This window comes from Meleagris gallopavo, chromosome 22 (assembly GCF_905368555.1).
Source record: "Meleagris gallopavo chromosome 22, MGAL_WU_HG_1.1, whole genome shotgun sequence".
In the NCBI taxonomy this organism is placed as follows: domain Eukaryota; kingdom Metazoa; phylum Chordata; class Aves; order Galliformes; family Phasianidae; genus Meleagris; species Meleagris gallopavo.
Window position 1 is genome coordinate 2,007,059 of NC_139425.1, and position 21,487 is coordinate 2,028,545.

The 21,487-nt window shown below is 52.8% G+C and overlaps 4 protein-coding genes across 4 annotated transcripts in view; all 4 read right to left on the reverse strand.

Moving 5' to 3' along the window:
* The window catches only part of LOC146542910 (uncharacterized), a 30,282-nt gene extending 28,852 nt beyond the window's left edge, over positions 1-1,430 (reverse strand). The window contains exons 1-3 of the mRNA XM_085241837.1: positions 1,359-1,430; positions 969-1,094; positions 236-397 (exon numbers count right to left, since the gene is read on the reverse strand). Of these exons, the coding sequence (XP_085097963.1) occupies positions 236-397; positions 969-1,094; positions 1,359-1,430 (360 nt within the window). The remainder of the gene's footprint in view (positions 1-235; positions 398-968; positions 1,095-1,358) is intronic.
* Positions 1,431-4,298: 2,868 nt separating this feature from the next.
* Positions 4,299-10,236, reverse strand: LOC146542912 (uncharacterized). Its single transcript, XM_085241838.1, is given in 10 exon segments — positions 4,299-4,729; positions 4,732-4,890; positions 4,893-4,963; positions 4,965-5,210; positions 7,337-7,494; positions 7,983-8,348; positions 8,699-8,788; positions 9,043-9,204; positions 9,775-9,900; positions 10,165-10,236. Coding segments are annotated over 10 exon segments (1,881 nt in total).
* A 2,540-nt stretch (positions 10,237-12,776) lies between these two features.
* LOC146542913 (uncharacterized) lies at positions 12,777-15,555 on the reverse strand. The gene is made up of 6 exons (XM_085241839.1): positions 15,481-15,555; positions 15,236-15,361; positions 14,489-14,650; positions 14,144-14,233; positions 13,427-13,793; positions 12,777-13,360 (listed from the first exon to the last, which is right to left on the reverse strand). Exons 1-6 carry the CDS (start codon positions 15,553-15,555, stop codon positions 12,777-12,779), a joined length of 1,404 nt encoding a protein of 467 aa, XP_085097965.1.
* Positions 15,556-17,993: 2,438 nt separating this feature from the next.
* On the reverse strand, positions 17,994-20,755 carry LOC146542914 (uncharacterized). Its single transcript, XM_085241840.1, has 6 exons — positions 20,681-20,755; positions 20,436-20,561; positions 19,706-19,867; positions 19,361-19,450; positions 18,644-19,010; positions 17,994-18,577 (listed from the first exon to the last, which is right to left on the reverse strand). Exons 1-6 carry the CDS (start codon positions 20,753-20,755, stop codon positions 17,994-17,996), a joined length of 1,404 nt encoding a protein of 467 aa, XP_085097966.1.
* Between the last annotated feature and the right edge of the window lie 732 nt (positions 20,756-21,487).

Below are 21,487 nucleotides of genomic sequence, written 5' to 3' on the forward strand. Positions count from 1 at the left end.
ATGACTCCCAAGAACTGTTGTGGCAGTTACCCACACAGCCTTCCAGAAATGTGCAGGCCCCCAGCAGCAGGGGAGCTGCTCCTCTCCACCCTTCCCTCCCCAGCCGTGGGGACGCTGCCTCCTCCCTCCTTCCCAGGGCCAAGGGGACTTCACACTGGGGTGCCAGGCACCTCCCCGGCTGTCTGGAAACCCCTGCAGAGGAGACCTGTGCTGGTCAGGCCTCATCCAAACCTACTTTGCCATCCTCGGTGACAAGGCCCCTGTTCTTCAGGTTCTGCAGGTTGTCTTTGCGGTTGTGGTAGTCCTGCAGATATGGGTCATGCAGGCTGTTGTATTCTGCGCGCAGATGGCGACAGTATGGATCTCCCAGATCAAAATAAGGAGAAGGCTGGTGAAGCTGGAAGAGATGTGTTGCAGAGTGTGAATGGAGAAGGAGAGAGCAGCAAAGAGACAAAGATGCTTCACAGCTGCTCACGCACACAGGCTGGCCTCTTGCACGCCCAGCTGGAGGAGGAGCATGCTGTGTGCATTTCCCAAACAGACACATCTGGGTTTTTCTAAGACCTCCAAGAGGGAGAGCAGGAGAAGGTTGCACCCTCCTCCAGGAATGATCTGGTCTCCACATTTCTGGCTGTGCCAGATGGCATCCCAATGCACTGCCAGCAGCTGCAGGCAGGGCCCCAGCCTCCTGCTTGTCTGGTGCCAGATATGGTGATGGCCCTAGTGCTGGCAAGCTCATCCGATTGGAGAGCCCAGCTTTCTGAAACTCTCCTGACCACTGGGCACTGCTGTTGGCAAGCCCTCGCTTGTCTCCCTGCTGTGGAGCCGGGAGTGTCCCTTCATTCCCCCACGCGGTCGGAGCAAAGGGCCGCAGTTCCCACTGTCGAGCAGGTCCCACAAGGTCTCCATGGCATGATGGCAACCCCAGGAAACAAGAGGCCCTTTTGACCCTTTCCTCCTCCTCTCACCTTTTCCCCCAGCTTTGTCCTCCAAAAGACAGGCTTGGTGCCAGGCTGCACAGGGATTTTGACCCCCAGTGGGAGGTCCAGCAGCCCGCTACCTCCTGCTCCAACTTTCTGTCCTCCGGGTCGGAGCTAGAAAGACAAAGACAAAGACTCTCTTGCGCACTCAGGCACTCCAGTCCCCTCTCCAGCCCCACCTCCATTCCCTTTGGCAGCTCCCTTCCCACTTCTTAGCCCAACTTTGGGATGTGCAGAGAGACGCGATTCCCTGCAAGCCTTCTCCTGCGCCAGCATGAGAAGATGCCCCTCAGCCTCCAGAGAGCATCTCCGGCCCCAGAGCAGTCCCACATAGCCCAGGCTGCTGCACTCAGCCCTCTCTGAGGACCCGGTGCTCACCTTTCCGCTCCTCCCCGCTATGCTCAGAATTGCATCTGGATTTCGGAATCCAGCAGTGCCACAGCGCTCCATGGCTCCTTGCAGGAACTCTCAGAGATCTGCGACCTTCCGCTGCCACCTCTCGCTCCAGCAGCAGCGAACTGAGGCCACCCAGCCGCAGTCCCAGCCTGCAGCTTTATGTCACGTTCACCCCCTGTTGCATCACAATGCCGTCACAGTGTCACCGCGCCGCCACCCGGCAACCCTGCAGCTGCATGGAGGCCATTCTGGGTGCACTCACTGCAAGCTGCTCCAGCTGGCCCTGCTTTGAGTCCAGGGCCTGGACTAGCTTTTCTCTGTCTTCCATTGCAGATAGGCTGCATGAGGCACAGATTCCTTCCAGGATTGTTCCTGAGTTAATTTCACAGAATCACAGAATCGTTGGGGTTGAAGGGACCTGTAGAGATCATCATTTCTTCATGTCCCAGGATGAAATTTGATGGTGTAAAGATATCTAATAGGACCATAATGTAGTTAAGGTGCTCCTCCTTGCTGTCGCTGTTTCTCTTAAAATGTTCTGGTTTGGTTGAAATTGACCTGTAAAGCACCCATCTTGGAGGGTGGTTGCCTGTGCACAAATATGCCAAGACATACCAAAGGTGTTTGACAAATCCTATGCAGAACTACAGAGAATGGGGAGAGTTGTGAAGTTTGGAAGATTGCGTTTTGTAGGCCTGGTCCTACCCAGATGTGGGCCAGGATCAGAGGTATAGAAGACATACCTGGCATGCTGCTATTCAAAGCGTGAGAGGTCTTTATTGTTGATGGCATACCGAATTGCTTGTTCTCTCCAAATAGGAATGACTGTTCCCCATTGTTCCATGACTGGTGAGGCGGAGGGATTTCACGAATCCGCACCTCCAGAAAAGGGAAACACGGCCCCCAAAATAATTAAAAACAGTGGCAACGATCTGAGGAGAAACAAACTAATTTCCTAAATGTGGTATCAGAATGCAAGATAACACACTGTAACACAATATGAAATATAATGAGAGGGAGCGTCCGAAAGGTGGGTAGGCATTACGATAAGGCTGAGGTGAGATGCACAATCCGGTTGAGCAGCAGGGAGGAGAGCCTGATGAAGAAGGGAAGCATCAGGTGACCTTGCCAGGGTTATATCCCCTCTCTGACCGCATAGCCCCCTCGACTACGTAGTTCTTTTTCTATTCCGGACAGGTACCCGGCACTGGAGCATTAAGACTCTAACTCCCATTGCGCTCCATGATGTGGAATAAATACCGATAACCAAAAGTCATAAAACCACGACACTGATGTGCTCCTGCCATTGTTGGAGAAGCTGAAACTTTACTGCTACCTCCTATAGGAAAGGAGGCTGGACAAGCTGACGTGAAAATAAACACATATACTTCCGTCAGCTAAATGGAGACAATGCTTCTTGAAATGAAAGCTTCTTTGAAGGCCAAGTGCGGGGCCCTGCACTTTGGCCACAACAAGCCCATGCAGCGTAATAGGCTTGGGGACGAGTGGCTGGATGAGTGTGAAGAGGAAAGGGACCTGGGGGTGTCGGTTGACGCTCGGCTGAGCATGAGCCAGCAGTGTGCCCAGGTGGCCATTAGGGCCAACGGCATCCCGGCCTGCATTTCAAATAGTGTGGCCAGCAGGAGCAGGGAGGTGATCATCCCCTGTACTCAGCACCTCGAGTAATGTGTTCAGTGTTGGGCCCCTCACTACAGGAAAGACATTGAGGCCCTGGAACGTGTCCAGAGAAGGGCAGCAAAACTGGTGAGGGGTCTGGAGCACAGGCCTCATGAGGAGCGGCTGAGGGAGCTGGGACCGTTTAGTCTGGAGAGGAGGAGGCTGAGAGGAGACCTCATTGCACTCTACAACTTCCTGAAGGGAGGTTGTGATGAGGAGGGGTTTGGCCTCTTCTCTCCGGCCACAAACAGGACCCGAGGAAATGGCCACAAGTTGTACCAGAGGAGGCTGAGGTTAGGCACGAGGAAAAGCTTTTTCTCTCAGGGAGTGGTCAGGCACTGGAATGGCTGCCCAGGGCGGTGGTGGAGTCGCCATCCCTGGCAGTGTTCAAGAGGCATCTGGATGAGGAGCTACAAGATAGGTTTTAGTGCTTGTGGTAGCAATAGTAGTGGGAGGACGGTTGGACTAGATGATCTTGCAGGTTGTTACCAACCTTGTGATTCTCTGATACTATGAAATTTGGCCGTTCCATGCTCTGATACACTAGCAGACTTCAGAGGCTCAGGGGGCTCCTGAAGCTGTCCTCTGGCAATCAGATTCCCCAGCACCTGTGATGTGCTGGCAGGCAAAGATGGAAGAGAGAAGAGTTTGGCTGTCAGTAATCTCTCTAGAAGAGAAAATTGTGATAATCCCGCCAAAATGACAATTATTATTATTATTATTACTTTTTTATTTATTCATCTATCTATCTATTTATTTATTTCTTTCTTTATTTTGCAGGAGGTTGAAAGGAACTTTCCCCTTTGGATGGACATGCGTAGGAGACTGTCTTTCATAGTAGATGACACAGTGACTGAGGCATGAGCAGGATGGGTGGAGGGCTTTAGGTGGTCCAGTAGTTCCCTTGAAGTGCTCACAGCACTAGGCTATAGGCATGCATGAAATAACGAAAGATTTTTTTCTGACCATCTTGTAGAAAACGCAGTGAATTAGGTTGCGTGCAGTTAATGTGGAGGTCAGTGCATAATCATGTCCTTCAGGAGACACTTCCAGAGTATTTCAGAGTCCTTCTTTGCTGATGATAGGTTACAGAACACCAATAATGTTCTGTTTCTCAAGTCTGAAGAACAAAAGTGTGTTGCGGCTAACAAACGCAAACAGTGAATCGTATGATCAGAGGCATAGAAAGGCTGAGGTTAGCAGAGACCTCTAGATTCTGGGCTGGGAGGAGGTGCCCTGAGCTCCTCAGGCCTGGGCAGCACAGCCTTGACACGCGCCCCTGGGCGCCGAGCTCCTGTCTGGGCAGGGCAATTGGGACATGCTGGAGGAACGGGCAGACTGCAGGCCCGTGGAGGGGAAGGAGCCGGAGGTGCTCCCCAGCTTCTGCTCTGTTTGGGTTTCCCACGTGGGTGTGGAAGAGGTGCAATCCAGGGACTTCTGAAGGTCTTCTGGCATGCCAGGAGCACCTCGCCCAGAGCCACACCGGATGGGTGGCAGGAGATGAGGTGAGCTTTGGAGGTCCTTAGAGGGACGGCTCTCCTTGCCACCTCTTGGGCAGGGCTCTTTGACAGCAGGCCTCCCGGAGCTCAGCTGTAGCCCACGCGCTGCCTGAGCCTTAGAGCTCTGCTCTGATACGGAGCCCACCGTCCCAGATGCCGGGGTGTTGGCATCCAACATTGCTCATTCTCTACAATTTTCTTTGCTTTTAAAACTACTTCAGTGACAATGGATTTGGCACACTCAAGCAGCAGTTCTTCTTGCTCCTCCTCCTGCACTTTGGAGACAGCCTTTTCAATGCTCTCCTTTACAGTGCAGTGACTCAGATGAGAGACGTCAGAGTGTTTGGCATTGGTTGGATCATGGGCAGCTTTTCTCTCTGCCTTGTTGCCAGGCTCTGCTCTTCTGATGAGCATCATCCTTCCGTCCGTCCGGCTCTGCCATGACAGAGGCACCTGGGATGGCTGTGGCTGCCTCTGAGAGAAATGGTTGTTGGGAAGTTTGATGGTTTCAGAATATTCAGCACCAAACTCCTGCTCAGAATGAGAAGCTACAATGGACCGCAACGTGTTGCAGACGCTTCCAGCGGCTTCTAGTTTGATTTCGTGAGGGGAAGCCTGCGAGGATGCTTTGTCAGAGGCTTCTCTTGCTCTTGTTTTCCTGTTTTGAAAGTTATGGCAGTAATGGACTGCTCCCACAGCCTGGCTGCTGGCCTTGGCTCAGGTGCACTGGCTGTGCTGGATGCAAATGAATGCTACTTCCAAACTTCCTTCAGTATTCTCCCTGCAGCATCCCACGCCATCAATGCAATTTCCTGCTCGTGATTGAAACGTGGCATCTTTGAAGGCTCTGCTCTTTTGGCACTCGTGAGCACGTTTTGACTGCTCTTTTGGGGAGCCCTCCTTGAGGAGCAGACAGGACGATCCAGTGCCTTCCACTTCCCTGTTCCTTCTCTCAACACCGTCCCAGTCACCTCTTGTCGGCTTGTTTTTCAGACATCGCTCTGAATTCGTAATGTCCAGGGAACTGTGTTTTTGTTTTTGAGGCAGCAACAGTGTGGATGCTTCTGTGGAGTTTGGAGCCTTCCCTGCCCAGCTCAGGTTTGGGCAACTTCTCAGGCAGCATCATTGCACGTCCCGTGCTCAGTGAGTCTCCCTGAGGTTTGTGCTGCATGAAAGCCACATTCCTTCTTCTGCGTTGGCCAGACTGGAGATTATGGCATGAAGGAGCAGGGCCAGCTGGTCTGTGAGGCTGCATGGGGCTGGCTTTCTTACCCACAATGTAATCCCCAGGACCAGGCGGGAGCTCGTCAGTGTCTGTCATTGGTCTGTGGGCAGATTTCTTCAAGTTGGATATCTTTTGAAGAAACATGTCCTGGAAGGGAACAGCAGGTTTAGGCTCGGTCTTGTCTCAGAAAGTGCCTCCAACCCTGCACGCTGATGCTTTATGCCGACGAGGTCCAGCACTGTGACACTGAACATGAGGAGCTTAAAAAGGAACCAATATACTCCAAGGAACATAATGGTCCTCAGTCCTCTATATAATGCTCTTAAGATGAAGTAAAGATGCATAGTTGCCCGCATTCCTCACCAATAGTTGTCATGGGGTTATCCCTAGATATAAGCCCGTGACACGGGGGCACAGGCCCCGGGAAAAAGAAAAAAAAAGGGGTACCCACGGCTTGCCGTGCGACCGTGCCGGCCCCGGGCTGCGTGCTCTGGGACAGGGGGAAGGGCAGAGAGCTAGCAGATAGTTTTAACAAAGAGAAAACACAACGGCAGCGATCTGAGGAGGAGCGGTAATTTACTGAATTTAACCCAGTCAAACAAAACGAGACAGACAAGAGTATCCAAAGTACGTGTCAGACAACGATAGTGCGAGGGAAGCACGTGCTTTTCTTCTCGGTGAGCTGGGACGGCTGAGCCGGGGCCAGAGCGAAAGGCAGACACTTCAGGTCCTCTCCAGAGCTCCATCCCACTGCTTCTGAGTGCCAAAGTCCTCCGAGGATGCCGCCCCTCCCCTCCCATCAGACACACAAAATGCCCATAAAAGGCAGCAAACGGGACCAGAACATAAACTCTTTAACTCCCACTGGTCGACACAATGCTCTGATGCGGAATACTGCCAAGAATAAAAATCACCAAACCACAACAGTGGGCCAGGAGCAGAGGTATAGAAGACATACCTGGCATGCTGCTATTCAAAGCGTGAGAGGTCTTTACTGTGGATGGGACACCAAAATGCTTGTTTTCTGCAAATAGGAATGACTGTTCCCAACTGGAAATGCCACAGGTAAATCTCACTACCCTGTTGTCAACACGTGTCATCCATCTGACGTCCTCCTGCTGTAACTGGAGAAGCAGAAACTTAACTGCTGCCTCCTATAAGAAAAGACTGGACTGGACAAGCTAACGTGAAAATAACCACATATACTTCCGTCAGCTAACTGAAGACAATGCTTCTTGAAATTTGGCAGTCCCACGCTCTGGTAAACCATCAGGCTGAAGGGGCTCAGGGGGCTCCTGAAGCTGTCCTCTGCAATCAGATTCCCCAGCACCTGCGATGTGCTGGCAGGCGAAGAAGGAACAACAGAGAACAGATTGGCTGTCAGGAATTTTTATTTCTTTCTTTCTTTATGTATTTATGTTGCAGTAGGTTGAAAGGAACTTTCCCCTTTGTTGGGACATGCGTATGAGATTGTTGTTAAGAGTAGATGACACGGTGACCGAGGCATGAGCAGGATGGGTTGGAGGGGTTTAGGTGGTCCAGAAGTTCCAAAGGCTTACGGCCTTTGGTGCAGCTCATCCTCTAAACGTTTCTTTGCTCTTAAACCTGCATTGGTGACAAGGGATTTGGCACGCCTAAGAAGCAGTTCTTCTTGCTCCTCCTCCTTCACTTTGGAGACAGCATTTTCAATGCTCTCCTTTACAATGCGGCGACTCAGCTGGAAGATGTCAGCAGAGCTTGGCATTGATTGGATCACGGGCAGCTTTTCTCTCTGCCTTGTTGCCAGGCTCTGCTCTTCTGATGAGCCTCGTCCTGCCCTCCTGCTCTGCCATGACAGAGGCACCTGGGATGGCTGCGGCTGCCTCTGTGAGAGATGGTTGTTGGGAAGCTTGAAGGTTTCAGAATATTCAGCATCAAACTCTTGCTCAGAGTGAGAAGCTGCAAAGGACTGCAACGTGTTGCAGACGCTTCCAGTAGCTTCTCGAGTGGCTCTAAGGGAAGCCTGCGAAGACACTTTGTCAGAGGCTTCCATTCCGGGGAAGGGTTTCCCACTTCCTAACAATCTTTGTCTGATGCTGAGGGAGGGCCTCCTTAACGCACTGGCAGGTGGATCCAGCGCCTTCACCCCCTCCAACTCTTCTTTCTTAAGTGCCTCTTGAAGACTCTGCTCTTCCCTGTGCTGTTCAGACACAGCTCTGAACTCACGATCTCTGTGGAATTGTGGCTTCCTTCTTGAGGCAGTTTCAGTAAGGATATTTGCAGGGAGCTTGGCACCCTTGCTGCTGCCTCAAGTTTAGGCAACTTGACAGGTGACTTCACTGCACGCCCCATGCTCTTTGAATCTGCCAGAAGGTCTTCCTGAACAAAAGCCACTTTCAGCCTTCTATTCTGACCAGACTGACGAGTGTTGCTCGGAGGAGGGCCAGCTGGTTTGTGAGGCTGCCGTGGACTGCCTTTCTCCTCCACAACCACGTCCACAGCAGTGGCTGAGCGCAGGCAAGATTTCTCCATGTCCATTGTTAGTCCGTAGGCAGATTTCTTTGAACCAGGCATCTTCTGACCAAGATTTTCCTGGAAGGGAACAGTGGATTTAGGCTCGGTCTTGTCTCAGAAAGTTCTTGCCTCCCTGCAGGCTGATGATCTACACCGATGAGGGCCAGCATCTGCTTCAGCCATGCAGTGAGGGCAGAAGAGAAGAGCTGCCTCAGTGCTCTGTTTGCAAGCAAGCAACATTCCCAGCCGTCGCATGCCAGCGTGCTGTGATAAATCAGCCCCAGGCAGGGTTGTCCTTTCCATGCCGCAGGGAACACTAGCCCAGCCCTCACCTTTTCAGCATTCCCCATCTCAGATCCATCAAGTAAAGCCCGTGCCCTCGGTGCCATGCCACGGACACGTGCCTACCAACACCAGGTTTTGCCTACCTCTTTTTGCCTCTTTATTTTCTCCCGCTCCAGCTTCAGCCTGGTCAGGTACTGCCTGTACTCGTTGAACTCTTTCAGAGTGCAGACAACCTACAGAGAGACAAGGGCAGATGACTCCCAAGAACTGTTGTGGCAGTTACCCACACAGCCTTCCAGAAATGTGCAGGCCCCCAGCAGCAGGGGAGCTGCTCCTCTCCACCCTTCCCTCCCCAGCCGTGGGGACGCTGCCTCCTCCCTCCTTCCCAGGGCCAAGGGGACTCACACTGGGGTGCCAGGCCCCTCCCCGGCTGTCTGGAAACCCCTGCAGAGGAGACCTGTGCTGGTCAGGCCTCATCCAAACCTACTTTGCCATCCTCGGTGACAAGGCCCCTGTTCTTCAGGTTCTGCAGGTTGTCTTTGCGGTTGTGGTAGTCCTGCAGATATGGGTCATGCAGGCTGTTGTATTCTGCGCGCAGATGGCGACAGTATGGATCTCCCAGATCAAAATAAGGAGAAGGCTGGTGAAGCTGGAAGAGATGTGTTGCAGAGTGTGAATGGAGAAGGAGAGAGCAGCAAAGAGACAAAGATGCTTCACAGCTGCTCACGCACACAGGCTGGCCTCTTGCACGCCCAGCTGGAGGAGGAGCATGCTGTGTGCATTTCCCAAACAGACACATCTGGGTTTTTCTAAGACCTCCAAGAGGGAGAGCAGGAGAAGGTTGCACCCTCCTCCAGGAATGATCTGGTCTCCACATTTCTGGCTGTGCCAGATGGCATCCCAATGCACTGCCAGCAGCTGCAGGCAGGGCCCCAGCCTCCTGCTTGTCTGGTGCCAGATATGGTGATGGCCCTAGTGCTGGCAAGCTCATCCGATTGGAGAGCCCAGCTTTCTGAAACTCTCCTGACCACTGGGCACTGCTGTTGGCAAGCCCTCGTTGTCTCCCTGCTGTGGAGCCGGGAGTGTCCCTTCATTCCCCCACGCGGTCGGAGCAAAGGGCCGCAGTTCCCACTGTCGAGCAGGTCCCACAAGGTCTCCATGGCATGATGGCAACCCCAGGAAACAAGAGGCCCTTTTGACCCTTTCCTCCTCCTCTCACCTTTTCCCCCAGCTTTGTCCTCCAAAAGACAGGCTTGGTGCCAGGCTGCACGGGGATTTTGACCCCCAGTGGGAGGTCCAGCAGCCCGCTACCTCCTGCTCCAACTTTCTGTCCTCCGGGTCGGAGCTAGAAAGACAAAGACAAAGACTCTCTTGCACACTCAGGCACTCCAGTCCCCTCTCCAGCCCCACCTCCATTCCCTTTGGCAGCTCCCTTCCCACTTCTTAGCCCAACTTTGGGATGTGCAGAGAGACGCGATTCCCTGCAAGCCTTCTCCTGCGCCAGCATGAGAAGATGCCCCTCAGCCTCCAGAGAGCATCTCCGGCCCCAGAGCAGTCCCACATAGCCCAGGCTGCTGCACTCAGCCCTCTCTGAGGACCTCGTGCTCACCTTTCCGCTCCTCTCCGCTATGCTCAGAATTGCATCTGGATTTCGGAATCCAGCAGTGCCACAGCGCTCCATGGCTCCTTGCAGGAACTCTCAGAGATCTGCGACCTTCCGCTGCCACCTCTCGCTCCAGCAGCAGCGAACTGAGGTCACCCAGCCAGAGTCCCAGCCTGCAGCTTTATGTCACGTTCACCCCCTGTTGCATCACAATGCCGTCACAGTGTCACCGCGCCGCCACCCGGCAACCCTGCAGCTGCATGGAGGCCATTCTGGGTGCACTCACTGCAAGCTGCTCCAGCTGGCCCTGCTTTGAGTCCAGGGCCTGGACTAGCTTTTCTCTGTCTTCCATTGCAGATAGGCTGCATGAGGCACAGATTCCTTCCAGGATTGTTCCTGAGTTAATTTCACAGAATCACAGAATCGTTGGGGTTGAAGGGACCTGTAGAGATCATCATTTCTTATGTCCCAGGATGAAATTTGATGGTGTAAAGATATCTAATAGGACCATAATGTAGTTAAGGTGCTCCTCCTTGCTGTCGCTGTTTCTCTTAAAATGTTCTGGTTTGGTTGAAATTGACCTGTAAAGCACCCATCTTGGAGGGTGGTTGCCTGTGCACAAATATGCCAAGACATATCAAAGGTGTTTGACAAATCCTATGCAGAACTACAGAGAATGGGGAGAGTTGTGAAGTTTGGAAAATTGCGTTTTGTAGGCCTGGTCCTACCCAGATGTGGGCCAGGATCAGAGGTATAGAAGACATACCTGGCATGCTGCTATTCAAAGCGTGAGAGGTCTTTATTGTTGATGGCATACCGAATTGCTTGTTCTATCCAAATAGGAATGACTGTTCCCCATTGGAAATGTCACAGGTCAGTCTCACCATCCTGTTGTCAGGACGTGTCATCCATCTGAGTGTCAACGGTTTCTGGGCTGGGTTGGCCCGGTTCCGTGACTGGCGAGGCGGAGGGATTTCACGAATCCGCACCTCCAGAAAAGGGAAACACGGCCCCCAAAATAATTAAAAACAGTGGCAACGATCTCAGGAGAAACAAACTAATTTCCTAAATGTGGTATCAGAATGCAAGATAACACACTGTAACACAATATGAAATATAATGAGAGGGAGCGTCCGAAAGGTGGGTAGGCATTACGATAAGGCTGAGGTGAGATGCACAATCCGGTTGAGCAGCAGGGAGGAGAGCCTGATGAAGAAGGGAAGCATCAGGTGACCTTGCCAGGGTTATATCTCCTCTCTGACCGCATAGCCCCCTCGACTACGTAGTTCTTTTTCTATTCCGGACAGGTACCCGGCACTGGAGCATTAAGACTCTAACTCCCATTGCGCTCCATGATGTGGAATAAATACCGATAACCAAAAGTCATAAAACCACGACACTGATGTGCTCCTGCCATTGTTGGAGAAGCTGAAACTTTACTGCTACCTCCTATAGGAAAGGAGGCTGGACAAGCTGACGTGAAAATAAACACATATACTTCCGTCAGCTAAATGGAGACAATGCTTCTTGAAATGAAAGCTTCTTTGAAGGCCAAGTGTGGGGCCCTGCACTTTGGCCACAACAAGCCCATGCAGCGTAATAGGCTTGGGGACGAGTGGCTGGATGAGTGTGAAGAGGAAAGGGACCTGGGGGTGTCGGTTGACGCTCGGCTGAGCATGAGCCAGCAGTGTGCCCAGGTGGCCGTTAGGGCCAACGGCATCCCGGCCTGCATTTCAAATAGTGTGGCCAGCAGGAGCAGGGAGGTGATCATCCCCTGTACTCAGCACCTCGAGTAATGTGTTCAGTGTTGGGCCCCTCACTACAGGAAAGACATTGAGGCCCTGGAACGTGTCCAGAGAAGGGCAGCAAAACTGGTGAGGGGTCTGGAGCACAGGCCTCATGAGGAGCGGCTGAGGGAGCTGGGACCGTTTAGTCTGGAGAGGAGGAGGCTGAGAGGAGACCTCATTGCACTCTACAACTTCCTGAAGGGAGGTTGTGATGAGGAGGGGTTTGGCCTCTTCTCTCCGGCCACAAACAGGACCCGAGGAAATGGCCACAAGTTGTACCAGAGGAGGCTGAGGTTAGGCACGAGGAAAAGCTTTTTCTCTCAGGGAGTGGTCAGGCACTGGAATGGCTGCCCAGGGCGGTGGTGGAGTCGCCATCCCTGGCAGTGTTCAAGAGGCATCTGGATGAGGAGCTACAAGGTAGGTTTTAGTGCTTGTGGTAGCAATAGTAGTGGGAGGACGGTTGGACTAGATGATCTTGCAGGTTGTTACCAACCTTGTGATTCTCTGATACTATGAAATTTGGCAGTTCCATGCTCTGATACACTAGCAGACTTCAGAGGCTCAGGGGGCTCCTGAAGCTGTCCTCTGCAATCAGATTCCCCAGCACCTGTGATGTGCTGGCAGGCGAAGAAGGAACAACAGAGAACAGATTGGCTGTCAGGAATTTTTATTTCTTTCTTTCTTTATGTATTTATGTTGCAGTAGGTTGAAAGGAACTTTCCCCTTTGTTGGGACATGCGTATGAGATTGTTGTTAAGAGTAGATGACACGGTGACCGAGGCATGAGCAGGATGGGTGGAGGGGTTTAGGTGGTCCGGAAATTCCAAAGGCTTACGGCCTTTGGTGCAGCTCATCCTCTAAACGTTTCTTTGCTCTTAAACCTGCATTGGTGACAAGGGATTTGGCACGCCTAAGAAGCAGTTCTTCTTGCTCCTCCTCCTTCACTTTGGAGACAGCATTTTCAATGCTCTCCTTTACAATGCGGCGACTCAGCTGGAAGATGTCAGCAGTGCTTGGCATTGGTTGGATCACGGGCAGCTTTTCTCTCTGCCTTGTTGCCAGGCTCTGCTCTTCTGATGAGCCTCGTCCTGCCCTCCTGCTCTGCCATGACAGAGGCACCTGGGATGGCTGCGGCTGCCTCTGTGAGAGATGGTTGTTGGGAAGCTTGAAGGTTTCAGAATATTCAGCATCAAACTCTTGCTCAGAGTGAGAAGCTGCAAAGGACTGCAACGTGTTGCAGACGCTTCCAGTAGCTTCTCGAGTGGCTCTAAGGGAAGCCTGCGAAGACACTTTGTCAGAGGCTTCCATTCCGGGGAAGGGTTTCCCACTTCCTAACAATCTTTGTCTGATGCTGAGGGAGGGCCTCCTTAACGCACTGGCAGGTGGATCCAGCGCCTTCACCCCCTCCAACTCTTCTTTCTTAAGTGCCTCTTGAAGACTCTGCTCTTCCCTGTGCTGTTCAGACACAGCTCTGAACTCACGATCTCTGTGGAATTGTGGCTTCCTTCTTGAGGCAGTTTCAGTAAGGATATTTGCAGGGAGCTTGGCACCCTTGCTGCTTGCCTCAAGTTTAGGCAACTTGACAGGTGACTTCACTGCACGCCCCATGCTCTTTGAATCTGCCAGAAGGTCTTCCTGAACAAAAGCCACTTTCAGCCTTCTATTCTGACCAGCCTGACGAGTGTTGCTCGGAGGAGGGCCAGCTGGTTTGTGAGGCTGCCGTGGACTGCCTTTCTCCTCCACAACCACGTCCACAGCAGTGGCTGAGCGCAGGCGAGATTTCTCCATGTCCATTGTTAGTCTGTAGGCAGATTTCTTTGAACCAGGCATCTTCTGACCAAGATTTTCCTGGAAGGGAACAGTGGATTTAGGCTCGGTCTTGTCTCAGAAAGTTCCTGCCTCCCTGCAGGCTGATGATCTACACTGATGAGGGCCAGCATCTGCTTCAGCCATGCAGTGAGGGCAGAAGAGAAGAGCTGCCTCAGTGCTCTGTTTGCAAGCAAGCAACATTCCCAGCCGTCGCATGCCAGCGTGCTGTGATAAATCAGCCCCAGGCAGGGTTGTCCTTTCCATGCCGCAGGGAACACTAGCCCAGCCCTCACCTTTTCTGCATTCCCCATCTCAGATCCATCAAGTAAAGCCCGTGCCCTCGGTGCCATGCCACGGACACGTGCCTACCAACACCAGGTTTTGCCTACCTCTTTTTGCCTCTTTATTTTCTCCCGCTCCAGCTTCAGCCTGGTCAGGTACTGCCTGTACTCGTTGAACTCTTTCAGAGTGCAGACAACCTACAGAGAGACAAGGGCAGATGACTCCCAAGAACTGTTGTGGCAGTTACCCACACAGCCTTCCAGAAATGTGCAGGCCCCCAGCAGCAGGGGAGCTGCTCCTCTCCACCCTTCCCTCCCCAGCCGTGGGGACGCTGCCTCCTCCCTCCTTCCCAGGGCCAAGGGGACTCCACACTGGGGTGCCAGGCCCCTCCCCGGCTGTCTGGAAACCCCTGCAGAGGAGACCTGTGCTGGTCAGGCCTCATCCAAACCTACTTTGCCATCCTCGGTGACAAGGCCCCTGTTCTTCAGGTTCTGCAGGTTGTCTTTGCGGTTGTGGTAGTCCTGCAGATATGGGTCATGCAGGCTGTTGTATTCTGCGTGCAGATGGCGACAGTATGGATCTCCCAGATCAAAATGAGGAGAAGGCTGGTGAAGCTGGAAGAGATGTGTTGCAGAGGGTGAATGGGGAAGGAAAGAGCAGCAAAGAGACAAAGATGCTTCACAGCTGCTCACGCATACAGGCTGGCCTCTTGCACGCCCAGCTGGAGGAGGAGCATGCTGTGTGCATTTCCCAAACAGACACTTCTGAGTTTCTCTAAGACCTCCAAGAGGGAGAGCAAGAGAAGGTTGCACCCTCCTCCAGGAATGATCTGGTCTCCACATTTCTGGCTGTGACACATGGGTGCCTGGCCCCGGCATCCCAACACACTGCCGGCAGCTGCGGGCAGGGCCCCAGCCTCCTGCTTGTCTGGTGCCAGCTATGGTGATGGCCCTAGTGCTGGCAAGCTCATCCGATTGGAGAGCCCAGCTTTCTGAACCTCTCCTGACCACTGGGCACTGCTATTGGCAAGCCCTCGGTTGTCTCCCTGCTGTGGAGCCGGGAGTGTCCCTTCATTCCCCCACGTGGTCGGAGCAAAGGGCCGCAGTCCCCACTGTCGAGCAGGTCCCACAAGGTCTCCATGGCATGATGGCAACGCCAGGAGACAAGAGGCCCTTTTGACCCTTTCCTCCTCCTCTCACCTTTTCCCCCAGCTTTGTCCTGCAGAAGACAGGCTTGGTGCCAGGCTGCACAGGGATTTTGACCCCCAGTGGGAGGCCCAGCAGCCCGCTACCTCCTGCTCCAACTTTCCGTCCTCGGGGTCGGAGCTAGAAAGACAAAGACACTCTTGCACGCTCAGGCACAGATTGTCTGCACTCTGCTTCAGCCATGCCGTGAGGGATTTGGCACACTCAAGCAGCGGTTCTTCATGCTCCTTCTCCCTCACTTTGGAGACAGCATTTTCAATGCCCTCCTTTACAATGCAGCGACTCAGAGGAGAGACGTCAGCAGTGCTTGGCATTGGTTGGATCACGGGCAGCTTTTCTCGCTGCTTTGTTGCCGGGCTCTGCTCTTCTCTTGAGCCTCGTCCTTCTGTCCTGCTCTGTCGTGACAGAGGCACCTGGGATGGCTGTGGCTACCTCTGAGTGAGATGGCTGTTGGGAAGCTTGATGGTTTCAGAATATTTGCAGCCAAAGTCTTGCTCAGAGTGAGAAGCTACAAAGGATTGCAACTTCTTCCAAACACTTCCAGCAGCTTCTAGTATGACTTGAAGCCTGAAGAGAAAAGCCTGCGAGGATGCTTTGTCAGAGGCTTCTCTTGCTCTTGTTTTCCTGTTTTTAAAGTTATGGCAGTAATGGACTGCTCCCACAGCCTGGCTGCTGGCCTTGGCTCAGGTGCACTGGCTGTGCTGGATGCAAATGAATGCTACTTCCAAACTTCCTTCAGTATTCTCCCTGCAGCATTCCACGCCATCAATGCAATTTTCTGCTCGTGATTGACACGTGGCATCTTTGAAGGCTCTGCTCTTTTGGCACTCGTGAGCACGTTTTGACTGCTCTTTTGGGGAGCCCTCCTTGAGGAGCAGACAGGACGATCCAGTGCCTTCCACTTCCCTGTTCCTTCTCTCAACACCGTCCCAGTCACCTCTTGAAGACTGTCGGCTTGTTTTTCAGACATCGCTCTGAATTCGTAATGTCCAGGGAACTGTGTTTTTGTTTTTGAGGCAGCAACAGTGTGGATGCTTCTGTGGAGTTCGGAGCCTTCCCTGCCCAGCTCAGGTTTGGGCAACTTCTCAGGCAGCATCATTGCACGTCCCGTGCTCAGTGAGTCTCCCTGAGGTTTGTGCTGCATGAAAGCCACATTCCTTCTTCTGCGTTGGCCAGACTGGAGATTATGGCATGAAGGAGCAGGGCCAGCTGGTCTGTGAGGCTGCATGGGGCTGGCTTTCTTACCCACAATGTAATCCCCAGGACCAGGCGGGAGCTCGTCAGTGTCTGTCATTGGTCTGTGGGCAGATTTCTTCAAGTTGGATATCTTTTGAAGAAACATGTCCTGGAAGGGAACAGCAGGTTTAGGCTCGGTCTTGTCTCAGAAAGTGCCTCCAACCCTGCATGCTGATGCTTTATGCCAACGAGGTCCAGCACTGCGACACTGAACATGAGGAGCTTAAAAAGGAACCAATATACTCCAAGGAACATAACGGTCCTCAGTCCTCTATATAATGCTCTTAAGATGAAGTAAAGATGCATAGTTGCCCACATTCCTCACCAATAGTTGTCATGGGGTTATCCCTAGATATAAGCCCGTGACACGGGGGCACAGGCCCCGGGAAAAAGAAAAAAAAAGGGGTACCCACGGCTTGCCGTGCGACCGTGCCGGCCCCGGGCTGCGTGCTCTGGGACAGGGGGAAGGGCAGAGAGCTAGCAGATAGTTTTAACAAAGAGAAAACACAACGGCAGCGATCTGAGGAGGAGCGGTAATTTACTGAATTTAACCCAGTCAAACAAAACGAGACAGACAAGAGTATCCAAAGTACGTGTCAGACAACGATAGTGCGAGGGAAGCACGTGCTTTTCTTCCCGGCGAGCTGGGATGGCTGAGCCGGGGCCAGAGCGAAAGGCAGACACTTCAGGTCCTCTCCAGAGCTCCATCCCACTGCTTCTGAGTGCCAAAGTCCTCCGAGGATGCCGCCCCTCCCCTCCCATCAGACACACAAAATGCCCATAAAAGGCAGCAAACGGGACCAGAACATAAACTCTTTAACTCCCACTGGTCGACACAATGCTCTGATGCGGAATACTGCCAAGAATAAAAATCACCAAACCACAACAGTGGGCCAGGAGCAGAGGTATAGAAGACATACCTGGCATGCTGCTATTCAAAGCGTGAGAGGTCTTTACTGTGGATGGGACACCAAAATGCTTGTTTTCTGCAAATAGGAATGACTGTTCCCAACTGGAAATGCCACAGGTAAATCTCACTACCCTGTTGTCAACACGTGTCATCCATCTGACGTCCTCCTGCTGTAACTGGAGAAGCAGAAACTTAACTGCTGCCTCCTATAAGAAAAGACTGGACTGGACAAGCTAACGTGAAAATAACCACATATACTTCCGTCAGCTAACTGAAGACAATGCTTCTTGAAATTTGGCAGTCCCACGCTCTGGTAAACCATCAGGCTGAAGGGGCTCAGGGGGCTCCTGAAGCTGTCCTCTGCAATCAGATTCCCCAGCACCTGCGATGTGCTGGCAGGCGAAGAAGGAACAACAGAGAACAGATTGGCTGTCAGGAATTTTTATTTCTTTCATTCTTTATGTATTTATGTTGCAATCGGTTGAAAGGAACTTTCCCCTTTGTTGGGACATGCGTATGAGATTGTTGTTAAGAGTAGATGACACGGTGACCGAGGCATGAGCAGGATGGGTGGAGGGGTTTAGGTGGTCCAGAAGTTCCAAAGGCTTACGGCCTTTGGTGCAGCTCATCCTCTAAACGTTTCTTTGCTCTTAAACCTGCATTGGTGACAAGGGATTTGGCACACCTAAGAAGCAGTTCTTCTTGCTCCTCCTCCTTCACTTTGGAGACAGCATTTTCAATGCTCTCCTTTACAATGCGGCGACTCAGCTGGAAGATGTCAGCAGAGCTTGGCATTGGTTGGATCACGGGCAGCTTTTCTCTCTGCCTTGTTGCCAGGCTCTGCTCTTCTGATGAGCCTCGTCCTGCCCTCCTGCTCTGCCATGACAGAGGCACCTGGGATGGCTGCGGCTGCCTCTGTGAGAGATGGTTGTTGGGAAGCTTGAAGGTTTCAGAATATTCAGCATCAAACTCTTGCTCAGAGTGAGAAGCTGCAAAGGACTGCAACGTGTTGCAGACGCTTCCAGTAGCTTCTCGAGTGGCTCTAAGGGAAGCCTGCGAAGACACTTTGTCAGAGGCTTCCATTCCGGGGAAGGGTTTCCCACTTCCTAACAATCTTTGTCTGATGCTGAGGGAGGGCCTCCTTAACGCACTGGCAGGTGGATCCAGCGCCTTCACCCCCTCCAACTCTTCTTTCTTAAGTGCCTCTTGAAGACTCTGCTCTTCCCTGTGCTGTTCAGACACAGCTCTGAACTCACGATCTCTGTGGAATTGTGGCTTCCTTCTTGAGGCAGTTTCAGTAAGGATATTTGCAGGGAGCTTGGCACCCTTGCTGCTTGCCTCAAGTTTAGGCAACTTGACAGGTGACTTCACTGCACGCCCCATGCTCTTTGAATCTGCCAGAAGGTCTTCCTGAACAAAAGCCACTTTCAGCCTTCTATTCTGACCAGACTGACGAGTGTTGCTCGGAGGAGGGCCAGCTGGTTTGTGAGGCTGCCGTGGACTGCCTTTCTCCTCCACAACCACGTCCACAGCAGTGGCTGAGCGCAGGCAAGATTTCTCCATGTCCATTGTTAGTCTGTAGGCAGATTTCTTTGAACCAGGCATCTTCTGACCAAGATTTTCCTGGAAGGGAACAGTGGATTTAGGCTCGGTCTTGTCTCTGAAAGTTCCTGCCTCCCTGCAGGCTGATGATCTACACCGATGAGGGCCAGCATCTGCTTCAGCCATGCAGTGAGGGCAGAAGAGAAGAGCTGCCTCAGTGCTCTGTTTGCAAGCAAGCAACATTCCCAGCCGTCGCATGCCAGCGTGCTGTGATAAATCAGCCCCAGGCAGGGTTGTCCTTTCCATGCCGCAGGGAACACTAGCCCAGCCCTCACCTTTTCTGCATTCCCCATCTCAGATCCATCAAGTAAAGCCCGTGCCCTCGGTGCCATGCCACGGACACGTGCCTACCAACACCAGGTTTTGCCTACCTCTTTTTGCCTCTTTATTTTCTCCCGCTCCAGCTTCAGCCTGGTCAGGTACTGCCTGTACTCGTTGAACTCTTTCAGAGTGCAGACAACCTACAGAGAGACAAGGGCAGATGACTCCCAAGAACTGTTGTGGCAGTTACCCACACAGCCTTCCAGAAATGTGCAGGCCCCCAGCAGCAGGGGAGCTGCTCCTCTCCACCCTTCCCTCCCCAGCCGTGGGGACGCTGCCTCCTCCCTCCTTCCCAGGGCCAAGGGGACTCCACACTGGGGTGCCAGGCCCCTCCCCGGCTGTCTGGAAACCCCTGCAGAGGAGACCTGTGCTGGTCAGGCCTCATCCAAACCTACTTTGCCATCCTCGGTGACAAGGCCCCTGTTCTTCAGGTTCTGCAGGTTGTCTTTGCGGTTGTGGTAGTCCTGCAGATATGGGTCATGCAGGCTGTTGTATTCTGCGCGCAGATGGCGACAGTATGGATCTCCCAGATCAAAATAAGGAGAAGGCTGGTGAAGCTGGAAGAGATGTGTTGCAGAGTGTGAATGGAGAAGGAGAGAGCAGCAAAGAGACAAAGATGCTTCACAGCTGCTCACGCACACAGGCTGGCCTCTTGCACGCCCAGCTGGAGGAGGAGCATGCTGTGTGCATTTCCCAAACAGACACATCTGGGTTTTTCTAAGACCTCCAAGAGGGAGAGCAGGAGAAGGTTGCACCCTCCAGAAATGACCTGGTCTCCACATTTCTGGCTGTGCCAGATGGCATCCCAATGCACTGCCAGCAGCTGCAGGCAGGGCCCCAGCCTCCTGCTTGTCTGGTGCCAGATATGGTGATGGGATTAGTGCTGGCAAGCTCATCCGATTGGAGAGCCCAGCTTTCTGAACCTCTCCTGACCACTGGGCACTGCTATTGGCAAGCCCTCGGTTGTCTCCCTGCTGTGGAGCCGGGAGTGTCCCTTCATTCCCCCACGCGGTCGGAGCAAAGGGCCGCAGTTCCCACTGTCGAGCAGGTCCCACAAGGTCTCCATGGCATGATGGCAACGCCAGGAGACAAGAGGCCCTTTTGACCCTTTCCTCCTCCTCTCACCTTTTCCCCCAGCTTTGTCCTGCAGAAGACAGGCTTGGTGCCAGGCTGCACAGGGATTTTGACCCCCAGTGGGAGGCCCAGCAGCCCGCTACCTCCTGCTCCAACTTTCCGTCCTCGGGGTCGGAGCTAGAAAGACAAAGACACTCTTGCACGCTCAGGCACAGATTGTCTGCACTCTGCTTCAGCCATGCCGTGAGGGATTTGGCACACTCAAGCAGCGGTTCTTCATGCTCCTTCTCCCTCACTTTGGAGACAGCATTTTCAATGCCCTCCTTTACAATGCAGCGACTCAGAGGAGAGACGTCAGCAGTGCTTGGCATTGGTTGGATCACGGGCAGCTTTTCTCGCTGCTTTGTTGCCGGGCTCTGCTCTTCTCTTGAGCCTCGTCCTTCTGTCCTGCTCTGTCGTGACAGAGGCACCTGGGATGGCTGTGGCTGCCTCTGAGTGAGATGGCTGTTGGGAAGCTTGATGGTTTCAGAATATTTGCAGCCAAAGTCTTGCTCAGAGTGAGAAGCTACAAAGGATTGCAACTTCTTCCAAACACTTCCAGCAGCTTCTAGTATGACTTGAAGCCTGAAGAGAAAAGCCTGCGAGGATGCTTTGTCAGAGGCTTCTCTTGCTCTTGTTTTCCTGTTTTGAAAGTTATGGCAGTAATGGACTGCTCCCACAGCCTGGCTGCTGGCCTTGGCTCAGGTGCACTGGCTGTGCTGGATGCAAATGAATGCTACTTCCAAACTTCCTTCAGTATTCTCCCTGCAGCATTCCACGCCATCAATGCAATTTTCTGCTCGTGATTGACACGTGGCATCTTTGAAGGCTCTGCTCTTTTGGCACTCGTGAGCACGTTTTGACTGCTCTTTTGGGGAGCCCTCCTTGAGGAGCAGACAGGACGATCCAGTGCCTTCCACTTCCCTGTTCCTTCTCTCAACACCGTCCCAGTCACCTCTTGAAGAATGTCGGCTTGTTTTTCAGACATCGCTCTGAATTCGTAATGTCCAGGGAACTGTGTTTTTGTTTTTGAGGCAGCAACAGTGTGGATGCTTCTGTGGAGT

Excerpts from the sequence above, each read along its gene's own strand:
- LOC146542913 (XM_085241839.1), bottom strand. The coding sequence starts at position 15,555 with ATGCCAAGCACTGCTGACGTCTCTCCTCTGAGTCGCTGCATTGTAAAG. Across the intron at positions 14,234-14,488 it reads TTGTCACCGAGGATGGCAAA|GTTGTCTGCACTCTGAAAGA; the intron begins GTAGGTTTGGAT and ends GTCTCTCTGTAG. Across the intron at positions 13,794-14,143 it reads AAATAAAGAGGCAAAAAGAG|GAAAATCTTGGTCAGAAGAT; the intron begins GTAGGCAAAACC and ends GTTCCCTTCCAG.
- LOC146542914 (XM_085241840.1), bottom strand. The coding sequence starts at position 20,755 with ATGCCAAGCACTGCTGACGTCTCTCCTCTGAGTCGCTGCATTGTAAAG. Across the intron at positions 19,451-19,705 it reads TTGTCACCGAGGATGGCAAA|GTTGTCTGCACTCTGAAAGA; the intron begins GTAGGTTTGGAT and ends GTCTCTCTGTAG. Across the intron at positions 19,011-19,360 it reads AAATAAAGAGGCAAAAAGAG|GAAAATCTTGGTCAGAAGAT; the intron begins GTAGGCAAAACC and ends GTTCCCTTCCAG.